The 17728-nt window shown below is 44.4% G+C and overlaps 1 protein-coding gene and 1 long non-coding RNA gene across 5 annotated transcripts in view; both read right to left on the bottom strand.

Annotated features, from left to right (window-relative positions):
• The window catches only part of ARHGEF7 (Rho guanine nucleotide exchange factor 7), a 124797-nt gene extending 120185 nt beyond the window's left edge, over positions 1–4612 (bottom strand). Inside the window, exon 1 of one of the 4 annotated variants that reach the window (XM_062619355.1) lies at positions 4272–4612. Coding sequence is in view for 3 of the 4 variants with exons in the window: in XM_062619340.1 (XP_062475324.1) it covers positions 4272–4436 (165 nt within the window). In the remaining variant the exon portion in view is untranslated. The remainder of the gene's footprint in view (positions 1–4271) is intronic. The other 3 variants (XM_062619340.1, XM_062619324.1, XM_062619332.1) reach the window with 3 other exon arrangements.
• A 2505-nt stretch (positions 4613–7117) lies between these two features.
• Positions 7118–17728, bottom strand: part of LOC134164116 (uncharacterized) — a 39248-nt gene continuing 28637 nt past the window's right edge. The window contains exon 2 of the long non-coding RNA XR_009965001.1: positions 7118–12621. This is a non-coding gene — a long non-coding RNA (uncharacterized LOC134164116). The remainder of the gene's footprint in view (positions 12622–17728) is intronic.

Genomic DNA, 17728 nt, shown 5'->3' with positions numbered 1-17728 from the left:
ATTCTACACTTGGTGTAACGGGGGCTGGGATGGTCTGTTTGACAGAGGGGGGCCACGGTGTGCACGACCCAGCATGCTTCTCCATCCCCTAGCTTCAAAGCACTGAACCAGCTGCTCTCATCCCCTCCAGGAGCCACTAATGGGAGTAGGGGGGATGCCAAATGGCTGCTGCATCACATTCCCCCTTGTGTCTTCCCTGTTCTCCCTGAATGGAACAAAGCTGTCCTCAAAGTGATGCTTTCTGTCGAACAGCTGACCAAAACTGAAAGTACAAACAAAATTTAATGGAGCGTGAAGCCTCATATGACAAGGAAAATTCCCGCTCCAGTTCTCATCTCTGTTTACAACGTCAAAAGTGGGTCAAATTGGTCTGCAATGGAGGAATCTGTTTGGAAAATTATCTCAGGGAGGAAAAAGCATCTAAGTGGTAGACAACTGCACTGCAATGCTTCCACAGGGATCCTTCCCCCTGCCATCGAAGTAACTCAGTCTTAGAGCGCAGGGTGGAAATCCTGTAACTCGAAACCACAGCTTTTCATTCAAATGACCTGAATTCAGCAATTCTGTATCTTTTAGAGCAGGTAAGTCGACAAGTATCCTCCAGTACAGATCTCTGCACTTTAAAACAATTAAGACCTGGCTAGATTTGGTCAGGGTGGGAGAAGCTGTTGGGGGGGGTTGTTCGTTTTGTGGTTTTGTATTATTTTTGTCTTAAATAACTGCCCCCCTTTTTGTTCCTTTGCCATGTTCGGGATAAGGTTATTGAGCTGCATCACACTGCCTAACCCAACTGTTCTGTTTTATCCCATCATGGTCTCTCACAGCATGCAAAGGAATCATAATGACATTAAATGGGAGCCCAGAAATGAGAGAAACAGCCTGTAGTAACAACACTTTCCAAAGTATTTTCATTTCAAGTATTAGGAATCTGCTGAATTTAATATCTGTCTTTTGCTGTTGTTCAGGATAGATGTCAGGAAGTTTTGGCTAAATTTGCATTGCAATCAAGAAGCTCTGTACATTATTGTGCACAAGGATGGTATACAAATACACAGCAATCTAATGGAAGAACATACCAACCAGCCTCAGAACCCACTAATTTGTTGTATCGACTTAAGGAAAATCTGTTGTTTGACCTTCAAGTGCTCGACTCCTTTTATGATCACACAACATTTATTTATTAAGACTCTTCTGCTAAGTACTCTCAGGGTACCCAGAAGCTTTAAAAGCACAAAATGCCAAAAAAGATGCATTATTGCATTGCTGCACATATTGAATCCTCTTCCTAAACAGTTTTTAAAAGGAAGAAATGTATTTATAGCATTTTTTAGAAAACATCTTAACAAGAACCAAACTGATAAACACTCACTCTTATTTATAACTTGTATCTTTATGCTCTCTTTGGTTTTAGTTACTATTTTCTATTTACACAAAAAAAAAAAACAGCTCTGTAAGTCTCCAAAGTGTCTGCTGATGTCAGGTATTTTTAGAAAGTTATGATTTCAAATTATCTGAAGAGCTGAATCTGTGGGACAAACCTTCTATCTTTAGGCTTCAAATATGTCCAGTTTGAACTTGTGGCTTTCAGGAATTCCATTCAGGAATAAAAAGGCTCACATTTAAAATGCACTCAGTATTAAAAAAAAAAATTTAAAAAATGACATAATGAATAGCAGTAGGAAAAATTACTTTGAAAAAAAATACAGGGAAGGATGTAAATTTTGTATGTATTTATTAGCAAACAAAAAAAAATATCATGGAAATAGCTCAAACTTATAACAGTGGCTGACAGCGTGCAGTAAGTATTTGGTATATACTCTGAGCCTGTAGGAAAAGAATATTCACAAAGTTGGATGGGAAGATGTGTTCATGAGTCTCCCTGGTGTGTCTATGAATTAGAAAGTGCAATGTGAAAGACACACAAAAAAAAAGTACAGTTCTCCTCACAAAAGTAAAGTGCCCCTAAAAATAAATAAATAAATAAATAGATATTTCTCCCCAAACTTTCACCAAGCCAAAGCCGGAGGGACCTCCGTCAGCCGCTCATCCAGCACCATGCTCGGGGAGGTGGAGGCTGTGAAGCATCAGCATTCCTTCTGCCCTGGCTGCCGTCCCAGCTGCATACTACTCGCTGCAAACCTCGCGCCTCACACCACAGGGTCCACGATAAACACCCCTGACAGCTCCTGGCGTGCCAGGCTGGTGGTGGGGCTGGTTGCTTCTGGGAGTTCGGTGAGCTCAGCCCCTCTGCTAAACCCCCCTCTGGGTGTGGGTACTGTGAGGGGAACCTCCTGCCCGAACATCAGAGGGATTCACACCTCTGATGTGAAAAGAGAGCATCTTGTTCACGCTAACTGAGCTGTTCCTAGTTATACCACACAGAGAAAAGCACGTCAGGTCGGGGAATGCTGCTCTAACACTCACTTCTTACTTGCTTTGTTGCTCAGTAGAGCCTGTTTCACAAATTGAGTTCAGGACCCCATCTGACTAGGCTTGAAACCTGCACAAGGGGAAAGACCTTTTCTGCCCAGAAGCTCAGGACCCAGAGCCCAACATTTTGGAGAGGTGCTCAGACAGGATGCCTGGAGCAGCACAGTGGGATGGGCTGCCAAGACCTTCCTCGGGCTTGGTGCCAGCAGGCAAGAGAGCCTGGTGGCAAGGAGGGACAGGCAGAGCTTGCCCAAGCTGGTGGGCAATCAAGCAGGGGCTCCCCATGCTGAGGGGTCCCTGCCCTCAGTCCCACATCACCCATGTAACCCTGAACAGCAGAGCAGGGCATTTACCTGCTTCACAGCTGCAGTATACAGCCCAGCACACTGGACAGAAGCTTGCACTTCTCATACCATGGCCACAAAGCCACAGCACCTCAGGAGTGGACACATCCCCTTTGGCTCTATTGCCCAAACAGCCACTCTGGGGAAGATGGCAGTGAGGAAAGCTGATGTCAGCAACAGCAGCTTCAGCCATCCCAGCTAGCTCCACTGGCCACCATGATGAACCCCAAGTTACCCACACTTGCACCACTGACAACATATTGTCCCCACTCTCATTATTTCCATCACCCATCAACAGCACCACAGGCTCCTGCAGGGTTTCCGTATCCCCATGCTACCTCCTGATTTGCTTGTGAATTTAGGGGAGCAGGACTGACCTAATGCATCCACAGAGCAGGACTCCAGTCCAGAGCCAGGACCTCCACACTATGGTGTAACACAAGCAACAACCCCAGTTGGTGGCAGCCTTAAGAACGGAGACAGCCTAGTCCAGCACCCCACTGAGCGCAAGGCACTGGCCTTCAACTTTGTGGGTCATCGGACTGCTTGAAAAAGAGCCACAGAAGGTAACAAAAGCCCATTGTCAGAAGGCTCCAGCGCCCAGAGTGTCTGCCAGCCACAAAAGGTGAAACGTATGGTGTTATTTTCAAGTGAGGAGTTTTCCTGTCAGCACGGCAGATGACCTTCACCAGCCTTCACTTCCTCACCTCATCCTGGCTTACAAGGAAAGTTTTTCCACTATGTGGGTCACTACATGTACTGTGTTGTTGAGCACCAGGTAAGACAACAGTGCTGTCCCAAGTGTTGAGGCACACCACCACCCTCCCCTCTAGCTGAGCTGCGACAGGAACTACGTGCGCACGCGGAGCACACAAAAGTTACCTGACACAGTACATTTCCCTCAGACACAACGCAGAACGGAGCTGTAACGCGCTTTTTCAACCTGAAAAGAACGAGATTTGTTTTCTTTCCCACAGGCTACCAAGCGGTAAAAGACCCAAATAACGCTAAAGCAGCCTTCAAGAAAACTAAGCGTCAAACGTTCAAATGTCCTTCAGAGGCTGGCAGGGATGAGCTGAATCACCCCACGAGCCAGGTGAGGCACCAGCTATGCCAGCAGTTCCAGGGATAAGTTTGCAGCCGGTGCGTGACGCGCCAGAAAAGATCCATACCCCCCCCAAAAAACGAGAACGCTTCTCCCATGCACATCCAGCACTTCGCTCTGAGAGCGGACCATTCTTCTGTGCGAAACACTTGCGAACCCGTGGCCCTCAAGGGGAAGCCCTCTTCCTCCGACCACCCCCGGGGCGATAACGGTGCTTACCCCCTCAACCCCATCCCGCCCCATCGCGCCCTTCACACACCCCCCCTCCCCCCCGGGCCTGCGGGACCTCCGTCCCTCCCGCACGGGCTGAGGCGGCGCTGGGGGCCCGTCGGCGGGCGCGGCGGGCCCGGCTGCACAAAGGGCGGCGGGGCCGGGGGGAACCGGGTACTTACTTTGTCTATGGTGCCCGGGAGGAGACGGTCGAGCAGGCGGCAGAGCACCACCCCGTCCTTCAGGGAGGACTGGAGGAAGCCCTCGGGGTCGGAGATGGTCTTTTTGGGCGACTCCAGCACGCCCAGGGCGATCAGCCACGTAACGGTCTGCTCCGCCGAATTCATGGCGCTGGCGGCGGGGCGGGGGTCGCGGCCCCCCGCGCCTCCCCTCGCGTGGGTTTTGTGTGTCCCCGGGCGGGGGCTTCAGGCGGAGGCCGGCGCCGCCCCCATGTGAATGCAGATGACGACGCCCCGGCCCCGCCGCCGCCACAGACACATGCAGCTGCAGCAGTGCCGCCTCCTCCCCGCCCCCCCCTCCCGCCGCCGCCGCCGCCGCCGCCGCCGCCGCCGCCGCCGCCGCCGCCCCATGACATCACTGTCAGCGGCGGCAGCCGGCCCCTCCGCGCGGGGGCAGCGCGCCCGCGGACAGCCGCGCGCCACTCCGCACCCTCAACCGCGAAGACCCGCGCGCCCCCCGTGGGGCGGGCGGCGGCTGCCCCCTAGCGGCAGGACGGTGCCTCCGCGGGCGCGCAGCGGGATAGGTGCAAGTCCTGCGAGGAGCGGCCGAGGGACCTTGGGGGGTTAGTCTGGAGAGAAGGAGGCTCAGGGGGGAGCTTATCGCTCTGCAACTACCTGAAAGGAGGATGGAGTGAGGTGGGGGTTGGTCTCTTCTTCCAAGTATCAAGCGACAGGACAAGAGGTAACAACCTCAAGCTGTGCCAGGGGAGGTTTAGGTTGGATATTAGGAATGATTTCTTCACGCAGAGGGTGCTCAGGCATTGGATCAGGCTGCCCAGGGAAATGGTGGAATCACCCCCCCTGGAAGTGTTCAGAAACCATGCAGATGAGTCCCTCGGTGACATGGTTTAGTGGTGGACTTGGCAGTGCAGGGTTAACAGTTGGACCTGGTGATCTTAAAGGTCTTTTCCAACCTAACTGATTCTGTGATTCTGCTCTAAGGAGCAGACAGTTACTGGCCGCCATGGTCTTCCTGGGGGGACTGGAAGCTTGTGGGGGGAGTTGGGAGGCACTGGCCACGAGCTCTTGGCCTGACTGGTCCCATCAAACCAGTCCGGGCCATTGTGCACGGCTCTGTGTGTGGGGAAGCCTGTTAGGCAGCCTGGGCCCAGCAGCTGATTGCTGGCTGGCCCCAGCACACTGCGTCCCTGTCACCATGCCCACAGCTCATCTGTGCCTCCCTAGGGCTTTTCATGGGCTATGGCACCATCTCGGGAGCTGGTGTGAAGGCCTGGGAAGGCTGACCTGAAACAGCAGTGAAAGCATTCCTGGGTTTTTTATTCTGGAAACACCTGTTCCTGAATGCTCTGCAGGGACAGCACCCTGCATGCAGCCAGTGGCTTTTTATTAAGGCCTGTGTGGGCTCCCCAAGGCCACACTGTTGCCACCAGCCTCCCCAGTGCTGAAAAGGCAATGTCACCATGGCCTGTGCTCTACCCCTTACCTTCACACCCCAGCTGAACCCCTTGAGGGGCAAACCTACTTCTCAAGGCAACATTAGAGGGACTGTTGCACACCCTCAACTCATCATTTCCTCTCTGTGGTTCTGCTTCCAAGGTGGGTCACTGTGGCCACCACTGCCACTGCAGCCCCTGAGCAGGGTTCTCCTGATCCAGAGTAACCTCCTCAACCATAGGCTGGCCCACACACTCCACAGAAAGACTTGAGGTGCATTTGGATTTCAGATAATCCAACCCCAATGTTCAACCTCTTTCTAATCCATCATGGAAGCAGTTTTCTTCAACTCTGACACCTGAGGTGTGACAACTCTTTCAAAATTTGTTAGCATTACCCATTTGAAACTTTGCCTTTTGCTGCTTCCAGATATATTTGGAGCAGCAGCTTCCTATCTGACTGCTGGTTAGCTGTGAAGAACACAAACATGGCTGAGTTTTCCCATCAGAAAGCCATGTGGACGGCCTGCCTGGAGACCTCTGGAAGAAGCTTGCCACAGGTGGAGGAATTGTTTCCAAAGCTTTAGAGGAAAAGAGTGAAAGTTCCCAGAAGATTCAGGAGCATGCCAATCCCTTCCTGGCTTCCTCCCTTGTCAGACTTTCCCCTACAAGGTGTTTAGTGCAAACCACACAAACTCTGCGCCACTTCCCTGATTTATCCTTTTCTCTCGTGTGCCCAGTGCGGGGCATGGAATCACAGAACGGTTTGGGTTGAAAGGGACCCTAAAGACCATCTAGTTCCAACTCCCCTGGGACACAGGGCACAGGGACACACGCACGGACACCTTCCATTAGACCAGGCTGCACAAAGCACTGTCCAACCTGGCCTTGACCACTGCCAGGCATGGTTTTATACCAGATTGTTAGTAGGACAAACAGCTATTTTGCATACACAGCATCCAGAAAATGGAGCCCATGCTGTGGTGGGAGTTTTGGAGTCATCCAAAAAATGAAACATGTAACTATTGCAAGTCTGCCCTCTTTCTTCTCCTTTATTTCATAATTAAAGCTGTTCTGATTCTCTTCTGTCCTGACTTTGGTCTCACTTTTCTTCTAAATCATAAACCAGTGATACTTCACTAAATCACCCATTTTGATAGCGTTGAAACAATCTAAGCTCTTTCTGAAGGCTTCAAAAGGCACGATTTTAAGCACCTTTCTCTGCAAAACATTTTAAATACATACAAAGCTGAAAAAGTCACCTTAGAACTGAGCCTCTATATAAATAAAGGACAGATGCAGAGCACGTATGTAGGTTCAGGTAACTTCCAGGTCTTAAATCTCTTTACGCAAGCAAAGTGATTTTTTTATTTTGCAGTTTTCTTTCAGTTTAACAATATCTAGGCCCTTTCTTGAGCAAGAGAGAAAGAAATAGTCAGTGAAATACATCAGCCACCTTTGGTGGAGATTTAACAGCACATCATTTTCCGTAAATGAAGATTAAGCAGTTGACAGTTTATTGGGCCTTTTCCCAGCTTTTGTCATGTTCCTGTAAGAAGTTACTAAGGAAACCAGGTAGGCATGAGGGGTAGAAGAAAAATTCCTGCCACAGATTAGCAAGTGGTTGAAAGACAAAGCAGCAGGAATAATTTGCCAGTTTTCAATTTGACCAGAAAGTTCCCGGTAGAGCTACTTTCTCTGATCTGCACTATAGATTAACTGAAAGTCTCCAGAAGGCAATTGTACTTCTGCAGGGTTTATTTAGTCTTTTAGCCTGAGCAACAGGTTTTAGAGGAGGGAGAGCAAGAGAGGTAGAAAATAGGTGGAGAGAGCTGCTGCTTCAGTTTGGACTCTCATCTGCCATTTTTCATCTCCAGCTGTTTATACCTCCTCTGCCTGCCCCCGGAGCTGCAATGGGATGCTTTGGCCAGATATGCAACTCTGTTTTCCCTGTGCCAAACCAAGGTCAGGATTTTGTGGGGAGGAGACTAATTAAATATCGGTCCAGCTTGAACAGAAATTGCCTTGACAGTCTGTGATTAGGTATGTAGGGGTCACACTGGATCAATCGCTGTGCTGGGGTTCCTGGGCTACACAGAATTACCTCTGTAGTTTCATCCTACGGAGTTTGCCAGCCCTTTGGAATAAAAACCTCACCCCAACAAAGCAATGCTTCTGTACTAAACTCAGAAATATGTTTCCATGGCTGGTTAAACCTGCTTTTCAAAAGTATCCGGAGGCTTGTAGTGGAGATAGTCTTTTGCAGTTACTGAAACCAGCTATCACAAGTTCAATATCACCAGTTCTCTTTGCTGATGATTGACTACCTGTCATCTTGTCATCTGAAGGTGTCAGTTAAAATCTACATGCCAAAGATGCTGGTGGTGAACTCAGGAAGGCAGATCTATGAGCTGCAGTGTACTGACGTGGGTGACAATGGAGAAGAACCAACTCAGAACCAATTATTTCATTATCTTCCAAGTTGCAAAGTACTTTCATAGGCAGATGCAGAATTTGTAGTCCCGAGAAGCCTGTCAATCATGCATAATTAAATGAGTATAATGCAGAGCCCAGCTAAAGTGCCAATGCAGAATTACAGATGTGGGACCCTGAGAGCAGACGCTTGACAAAGAGCGACAGCAGCGTGATGCTCTGAGGCAGTGTGATGGGTGACCTGGACCTCTCAAACAGGGTTTGCAGCATTTTCCATGCAGAAATGTCCAAGCCAGTCCTAAAAAAGAAAGCAAAGGAAAAGGTGCTCAGAAACCTCTTTCACGGGGGTTGCAGGGTCTGAGGGAAAACAGGGATGCTGAGCATGGACAATGCTTTTAGCTGGGAGAGAGATGCCCCAGAGCTCAACTCCCTAATTTATTTCCCCTGGACATGGATTTCAAATCTCTCAAGTCTCTGGCCCACTTGCTCTATCTACTACTTCCTGGGCAAATGCCTTTAGGATCTATTCAGAAGCAGAAATACTGTCACCGCATCTTTGTTTTAAACCAATGATGCCTATTGACACCATGCTCTGATCGTGGTCAGTGTCCAGGCTGATGCCAGATTCTTAGCTGTTGCTCTCTTTACAGTTAAACATTTTGTTGCCATCATTTGACAGGGCAACTAAGACAATTCTGTGTGTTAGAAGCTTTATCACAGTCATCAGTGCTTTTGTAGCTTTTACCCTGGCTATGATCTTTGGATGGAAATAATAGCCACAGAGTGCTCTGGCAAGAGATTGACCAAAATGTAGCTCTGCTTCCATGCTCCCGAGAGCATCAATTCAACAGCTACGCTGCTTTAGTCTTCTAAGTGCAGTTCAGGATAATGGCATTGATCCGTAACATTCTTTATAATTTCAGAAACCAATAATAAATGTCTCTGCTTTAGGCAAAGATGAATATGAAACAAAAAGTCCTTGCCACGAAGGACTTAGTCTAAATCACAGCTGACAGAACATGAAGAACAGATATGAGAAAAGAAGAAATGAAGAAGGACAATAGACAGCAGCACGGTCACACATAGGCTCCCTCCATGGAAAGAAATCTATTTTAATTGTAATTTTGAAAGTTTTAGTCACACTTAATGAGGATTAAGAAAGATATTAAGGAAAGAAAAATTTCCTAGAAATCAAAATGGCTAAAATGATTGAAAACACTTTGAATTTAAACACCAACAAAAAAAGGAACTGAGAAGTTCAGATTTAACATGTACATATTGAATGAAAGGTATTTGCCAATTTTTGCCCTGTATTTTGTTAGCATGACATAGAGTAAGTGCCGTTTTAACATTGCCGGCCAGGCGGAAGCAAATCAGCGGCTCCCCTGGGGAAGGTCTGGGGGAGGGGAGCTGGCAGTGAGCTCCACCGTTCTGGGCCAGCCGCAGGGAAAGCTGTGTCCTGCAAACTGAAAGCTCAGATGCAGATCCCCAGCTGGTCCAAGTTGTCACGGCTCCCTGGAAGGAAGCTGATGAATCTGTCACATCTCCTAAACAGTGAGCTCTTTTTAAAACTGCTGCAAAGAGCTCTGGTTACAAGCAACAGACATGACCATCCCCAAAAAGGGCAAATTAGATTATAGGCTGTATCTGATGAAAAATTTTGGGCAGAGTAAAGGTAAGACAGGGTGTTAAAAGAGTCATTAGTAAAACCTCATTGGAGTATAGCACAGAGACTTGAACACTCATGTTCCAGAAAAATTAAATCGCACTGAAACAGAGTCATTAGAAGACTGACAGTGATCTTATTGGAGTTTATCATGTTTGCCCTGGTGAAACAAAGCCTGAGAAAGTGTGCAGGAGAGCTGTCTGTAAATACATCAGTGAGTAAATATCACAGATAGACAGGCAAGAAGCTATTTAAGCTTAAGGACAATGCCAGCACAAGAACAAATGGATATAAACAAGTCCAGAATAAATTTATGCTGGAAATAAAAAAAAAAAGATATTTGATTCTTCTAGCCATAAAAATCTCCAGTGCTGATAAGAAATAGTGTGGCAAATAACCCAGTTGTTTTTAGAGGGCAGTGTAATGAGTGGGTTAAAGTGATTTTATGAGTTGACTGCAGTAGCAGGGACTGGACTTCGCCCAGGCTCTGCTCCTCAGCAGGCTTTGTGTTATGCCTTCAAGAATCAAAGTGGGCCAAGCATTCATCATGATGGATAAAGTTTAGTGTGAGAAGTCAAATAAGCAGAACAACAGTCAAAGCCATTCTCTCACTCTGAGTGAATGCTAATGACACTCATCCATTGCCACATGGAAAACTCACTCACTAAACTAGGTTAATGGAAGAAAATCCTCTTCTCTGGGATACAGGCCCATTGGGTTGGAAGCTACGCATAGTGACCCTTGGACATATTCTGTCGAGTCCTTTCCTATTCATCTTTTCCAATCCTATCAGTTTGCTACAGACCTATGCCTCTTTTATTGTTAAACATGCAGCCATTAACAGAGTGAAGTAGCATCCTTCTGCTGGTGTGAATAGCCTTTCCTCCTCTTTATTCCAAAGTCCTTGGCAGTAGAAAACAGTTTTCAAGATGATTCTAAGTGTGGAGGATGGAAGGGCAGCGCACAGGATGAGAGAGTGGAGGAGAACACAGAGATGCTGGAGGCTCTTGGTCAACGCATTGAGCTGGAGCAACAAAATGTACAACTCTCCCATCAGCATATTCAAGATAACATTTCCACACTTTGCTCAGATAAAAAGGAAGATGACTGACTTTGATGGGATTGGTTAGTTGGTGAGGTTCACAAGCGGATTCTTACAGTTATACAAGCAGTCAGCACACTGGAGACATTTGATAAGACTATAAAACTGGAACAGTCCCCATTCACAAGTGAAACCTCTGTCTCTCCATGGCACACAGCAAGTGTTACCATGTGTTGGGTCACCCTTGCTATTTTTTGGGTGTGGGGGTTGCACTCACTAATCCTCAGGGCATGCTCAGGGGAGGGTTTCAGCAACTTGTTCCCTTTGGCACCCGCTCAGAGCCCCAGCCGTGGCTCAGTGTAACCTATCAGCTCGACCAGGCTTTCAAGTTCTCTCTGCACTATTTTTGCATCACACCACTTGAGTTGGTGGAACTTTTATTTTTAGTCCTACGGTATGATTTGTTTGGTCTGCCTGTTTCCCATGTAGGTACTGAAGTGCCAAGGTGCTAAAAGATTTCTAATGATAATAGTGTCAATAAATGTCAGTCAATAAATGTCACCATCTGCGTTACAGTTAGCATCTGCACCCTTCCAGCCCATATTTATATTACATCCATTTAGGTTATAGGCCTTTGTATCATCACTAGCTCACTTCAGATTTACTTCTAACACTCTCAGTCAGCAGTAAGATGCTCTCCTAGTGCTCCTTTTGAAAGACACCAAACACTAAAAAAACTCCAGCACAAGCCCTGCTGAAGACTTACCTTGATCATTGGAGCTTTGCCTCCTCAGACTAAAGGGTTTGCATGGGTGCTATTACTGAGTATCAAGAGGAGGCACAGGGTCAGCTGGGGAAGCTTCTCCCTGCCCCCTCAGAAAAGACGCACAGATGGCAACACCTGAAAACTTGTATTTTGTCCCAGGATCTCCAGGTACCTCTGGCCGCTCTCATTGTTTGCTGGTCAAAACTGCAGCCACTCAATAGAGACAGATTATGGTGGTAGTTACTTGGCTCAGCCCTCTGCCCTTTTCTCTTTGAGAACCTCAGTCTTGTGTATTTTCCCTTGGCTTTTCTTTGGCTTTTATAGTCCTGTTTGCAGCAATAATAACTTTCAGTGCTCTTAATTTCAGCCAAATAAAATTTAAAAAGTATGCTCTGATAAACTAGTAGTCACTTGACAAGCAGCTTACCAAACATGGTTCTTCCAGAGGCCTTCAATCCTGAAGATCTACAACTTTATAAAAGCCAAGGTGCACACACACAGTGTCACACCAGAGCTGATCAGAAAGGAGAGTCACTGACACACTGGATTTCCTGGAGTTCTCAAGCTTAGGTGACACCATCATTTAGCAAACAGTAATCTATATGGTCTGCTCTTGTAAGCCATGTCCTCCTACGCCATATTCTCCTGGAATATTTCAGGTGGAACCCCACTGAAATTTTTAATTACCGCATATAAAAATGCCCCTTAGAAGGAGAGCATCAGGCTTTCATTCCTCAGTGGCCTTGTGTTAAACCTCATGTTTCCAACAAAGTAATAGGATATTTCTGCTTTTAAACACAGGAACTGGACTATAAAGCTCCAGGCTGAAGATTGTTTGAGATTTTTGTCTCCTTTGTCCATGTTTGCTGTGCTCTCAGTGGAGAGTTTCTGTATTCATGTAAAATATATTTTGATGGCAGTTCTGCAGCCATTGCTGCCGCATCTTTCAGCCAGTTTCCAGAAGGCATATTCCAGCTGCTTACCACAAATGGCTACAAAAAGGAAAAACATTACATAGGTAAGATAAACTTTTTTAAAATTACGAAAAATGAGGTTTTCTGTGTTTACCTTGGGTTTTCTAGAGCACCTTCAAAGCACTGCAGACCTCCGTATGTTTTCAGCATGTTACATGTGATGACTTGGTGCGATGGTATTTATAAGCCTGTATTACATTAATCAGTTGTTGATCTAATGGATTGACTCTATACCTAGTTAGTTTTCAATCTGAAGAGTGTTCAGTCCCATCTATATTTATAATCTCTATCTGATCAGTAAAACAGACCATGGTAAAAGCTGTGTAAGAAAGCTTCCTTCTTTACTAATTGGACTAGACTTGAAAACCAGAGGCTCTCCTGGGAGCATTTCCTGTTTTCCTCATACTTATTTGCATATTCAGTTCAACAGCAAAACGAGTCTGTAATTGCTCAGTTCAGAAATTAAAAGCTTCTTATCATGTACATTGGTCAGAAGAAAACGTGCAATCGCTACATCAGTGCCAAACTGTACTAAACCAGTACTACCTGCACTAATTTAGGATTAGGAAGTGTATTAAACAATAACTTAAGAAGCAAAGGATGTTAAGGGAAGGAAATTGGCTGGAGACTTTGTTTAATGTATCCTTGCTAGTACAAGTAAGAATTTTTCCACTGCTCAACATGTAAATTACATTCACCATCTAATTGCACCAATTGAGGCAATCTGAGGTAGTTTAACATTCAGAAATGTTTTGTAACCAGTTTATATTTGATGTATAACTCACAACAGTATTGACATCATCTTTAAATTTAATAATATGGGTTAGGTTGGACCTCACTCAGAGCTTCTCACTTTGATGTCTGACATAACTAATGCACATGGAGATGCTCAAATGCTGCTTGGCTGTGCTGCTGGGGATTGAATGTCACGGCTTAATGCCACTGGGAAGAAACAGCACCACCAAAATAACTTGATCTAGCTATTTACCCTTGCAAATATATACTAGGAAATGAGACAGACTGAAAAAGAAATGGTGGGGTGATGGTAAAAAAAAAAAAAAAAAATGCCTGAAATGGACTGTGGTCCTTGTGATTCAAACACACATTGTTTTCACATCATATTGTCCCATCCAAACTCACAGGACTGTCCGGACTAGTAATGATTAGTTTAATATCATTACATTCCCATATACGCATGTGTGACTACTGGTCAAACTTCCTGAAAATAGGATTATATAATTAGTTCATATAGAAGTCAAAACATCAAAGTCCATGCTTAAGCAAATTGTCACAAAGCAATTAGGAGTTTTACATGAGAAAAAAAGTGATGAAACAATTCAGAGCCCACTTCTGGTTCTTTTTCTATCCTAAATTTCAGTACAAAACAAAGGAAAAGTGCTGTTTTAAACATAAAGTATGAAATATCATATTATCTTTTATCCAAAAGACATCATAGCGTCAGGAGCATTTCATCTGTGGCAATTTCTATGGACAAGTATAAACCCTCTGATCAAACTTGTAGCTGAGTAATATTTAAAAAGTAACACCTTACTTTCCTGGGTGCCATTTCACAGGCTGAGGAGTTGATGACAGAAACTTGTACAGAATAAGCAAACATGCAGGGAACAGACTCTCACCAGGACTACTCTGTCTTCGATTTCAAGCTCAGACAACCAGGATGCCACAGATGAGGCCAAGCCACCAGAAAGCAGATCTTTCACAAATGGGCTCCCATGTGCCAGTTTCAGCTTCTTGTTCTTGACATTAAAACTGTTCAGAAGTTAACTTCAAGCTTTGATTGTTTTCCAAGCCAGCTAAGAGAAAAATGCAATTTGCTACTGTTATGCCTATATGGCTGCTCATGCCAACATAAAGTTCTTTTGAACACATCTTCCATAGAGACATGAAATTTTTCAAGAGAAAAGGCAAGCACTGCTGTTTCCTGTCATTCATAATGTTCTGAAATGGAAAATAAAAACTCAGAGACACCATCCACTTCAGATATTTCCTTAAAAGTGGAACTGGACCATTTACTGGCTCCACCACAGGAGTACCCCTCCATATTTGCGCTTAGCATTCATTCCAGGAAGGATGCTTCTCTGTTGCTAAAGACTGATCATATACCACCATACACCATTCCACTGTCCTGCCCTGAAAGTGCAAAATGATGAAAGAAACACTGATACAGGAAGACTGTATGATTTCCAGGCTCCTTACCTCATTATGTTTAATACCAAGTTTCTTTTTTCCTTCCTCACTCTCTCCTGCTTATTTTAATGCATGAAGAATTATTTTATGTCCAGGGAAAATTGTTCTGAATCTCTCCATATTTTGAATATTGATACAAATAAAGTTTTGTCTTTATATGGAAGTTGAAACAAGTTATTAATTTAATAAATGCAACACTGTGTTTGGACCAGAGCTAAAAGTTTTGCATACATAGAAAGTAAGAAGTTAAAATAATGGAGTAATGAATTCTACAATTACCTGTGGTCTTTATCTATGCTCTTTCAGCTAGAAACTGAGTTTCTTCAAGGCTGGAAGCCTTTGAAGTCTCCAATTGGTGAGAATTATGAATCAAGTGGTTTAACACTGCGATATATAATTATTTAAGCATTACACAAAAACAGCCCGTGGTGCATTTGACTTAAACAATAGCCACTAGAGAGTGACCCCATAATTTTTATTCAGTCCCTGATAAATACACTGAGATATTTTCTTAAACAACTGTAAGAGCAGATCTTCTCTAGTAGAAATGAAACACAATTAAAAGTTGAGTGAAAAGCTGGTTAGTCTTATTCACATGGAAAAGGACTGTACTCCTCAAAAAGACACAGCAGGACTGTTTGAGAAGCAGATCCTATTCCATGCAATAAGGAGATCAAAATTAAAGCTCAAGACATTTTTATCTAACACTGTGTACCTTTTAATTTGCAAAGCACAAGACAGATTGTTTGCTTTATTTTAAAGTACTTTTTAGGGATGTATTTATTAAATAGTAGAGGTCTATCTGAAATACACATAACAAAATAGCCTAAACAAATGAGAAAAAAATGATGGCATATCGAGCCTGCAGGACTGCAAAGCTGTGTATAATTTTGCTTCCTTTCACCAAAGGGAAACTCAGAAAAACTAAACAAACAAACATTGAAAGAATTCCACTTTTTGATGTCAAATATTGTTCTTTCACCAGGTTTGCAAACACTGGAATGTCACATAAGCAAATTTAGCTTCAACAAAGGCATTTAATTGTTTACTGCAAATTACAGCTGTATATATTTTGATCACCATTTCAAGCCAAGAAAAATATTGTTTCAAGTTAAAGGACCTAAAAATAAAATGACTGTGACGAAATATTCACTTTTAGACCATGAACTTCAACATTGCCCTTTAGTCATAAGTCTAAGAATAAATTAAAAAAAAACCCTCTGTGCTACAACTGTATTTCCTGTAACATCTGTTCATGATTGAGGTATTTCACTAGCACAGGATGTACTCAGATGAAACGGAAACTGCCCCTCTGTAACTGCCAGTTGAGCTCCCAAAATATAGATGAGTTTGCTGACCACAGTGCAATTGAGCCTCAGCCTTCTACTCAGTCAGGGAGGTATTAATACACTGACAGCAGGAATGCTGCTAATAATCTGAATATTCAGTTAATAATATTGGAACTTATTCTTGAAGAAAATGAGATCTGCAGAAAGGTATTTCTTTAAAGGGGTTTAGATAATGCAAGCCTACAAATGTGTTCATTAGCTACCATGATCTGTTTAAAGACATAAGAAGCCTGTGGCACTGACAGCACAAAGGAGTGAAAAGGACTGTTTGAGGAGACATTCAGATTGATGCTGAACTCTAAATAAAAGATACATGAACAGGGACTAAGCAAAAATGTTTCTTGTTCTGAAGAAAACTCATATAAACAGCCTGAAGAAAAAGGGAAGGAAAGAATTAAACTTTTAAATCCATACAGAAACTATCTCAGCTACATTAACCTCCTGCTCCCTCCAGCACCTCCAGCACTGAGTGTTAAGAGTGTAGCCAGACAGCCAAGGGAAATGATTTTCTCTCTTTCTTGTATGAGAGATTCTTTCTTGTAAGTGATTTTCTTTCTTTCTTTTCCTTCTTTCTTGTTGTTCCCATTTGAGGGGCTACATCTGGAGGACTTCATCCTGTCCTGGACACCCCACTACTGGATACTTGCTGACAATCTGGAGCCAGTCAAGCGCAGGGCCATGAATATGAGCACACCACTGAAAAGGAGAGGCTGAGAAAGCTGGGCTTGCTCAACCTGGGAAAGAGCTGGCTCTATGTATCTCATGTAGAGAAAAACAGATGCTTGTAGTTACTCAAAACCCAACTAGAGAAAGACCTTCATAAACTTTGCTTTAAGCTAGAGGCTGGACTAGAGACCTCCAGAGGTCCCTTCTGACCCCAGTTATTCCATGATTTCTGCTCTGGGATTATGTGAGGTGGAATGATCTAGGTCAGTGTTGTAGGGATGGCAGAGATTTCACCATTGGAAGTTGGGCATGGAAGGAGAGTACCACTGCATGACAACAGGTGCCTTCTAAGAGCAGATTAGCAAACTCTCTGCTAGTGGTTAGCACTGGCTGTCTAGCTAATCCAAAGCTAAATCTTCCTGAGGGACAAGATATATAGCCCTGCTGCCCAAAGCTGTTTCCTGGAAGGAACAGTATCTGCATAAAATCATCTCCTCTAATATTCCAAAGCCACAGGCAAGTGCAAGGAATACCTACCTATTTTCCAGTTGGAGAGCATTTTTATACGGGAGAACTGAAAACAGAAATCATTTAAAAAAATACTGGAATAAAGTATTTAAATTCCAGTGACTTAGGAAAAATTCTTGATGTATTGACTTTAGAAATCCTGTTTCTTCACCAGTATAAATAAAATAATTCAGCTAAAATACAAAAGCAAGTTTTGATGATTCAATATCATGAAGTTATTCACTGTGAATATGCTAAGCATGTGAGACAAAAATGGAAGAATTATAACAGACACATGTGCTAATGAAGCTACCACGCAAGATATGAAGCAAGTGAAAGTGAGAATGCAAGGCAGGAACAGCAACATAGTACAAAAAATACGATCTATGTGAAAA

Source organism: Pezoporus occidentalis, unplaced genomic scaffold, assembly GCF_034315485.1.
Source record: "Pezoporus occidentalis ecotype Australia unplaced genomic scaffold, CSIRO_AGI_Poc_V1 ctg105, whole genome shotgun sequence".
Lineage (NCBI taxonomy): Eukaryota > Metazoa > Chordata > Aves > Psittaciformes > Psittacidae > Pezoporus > Pezoporus occidentalis.
This window is presented reverse-complemented; position numbering and strand designations above follow the sequence as displayed.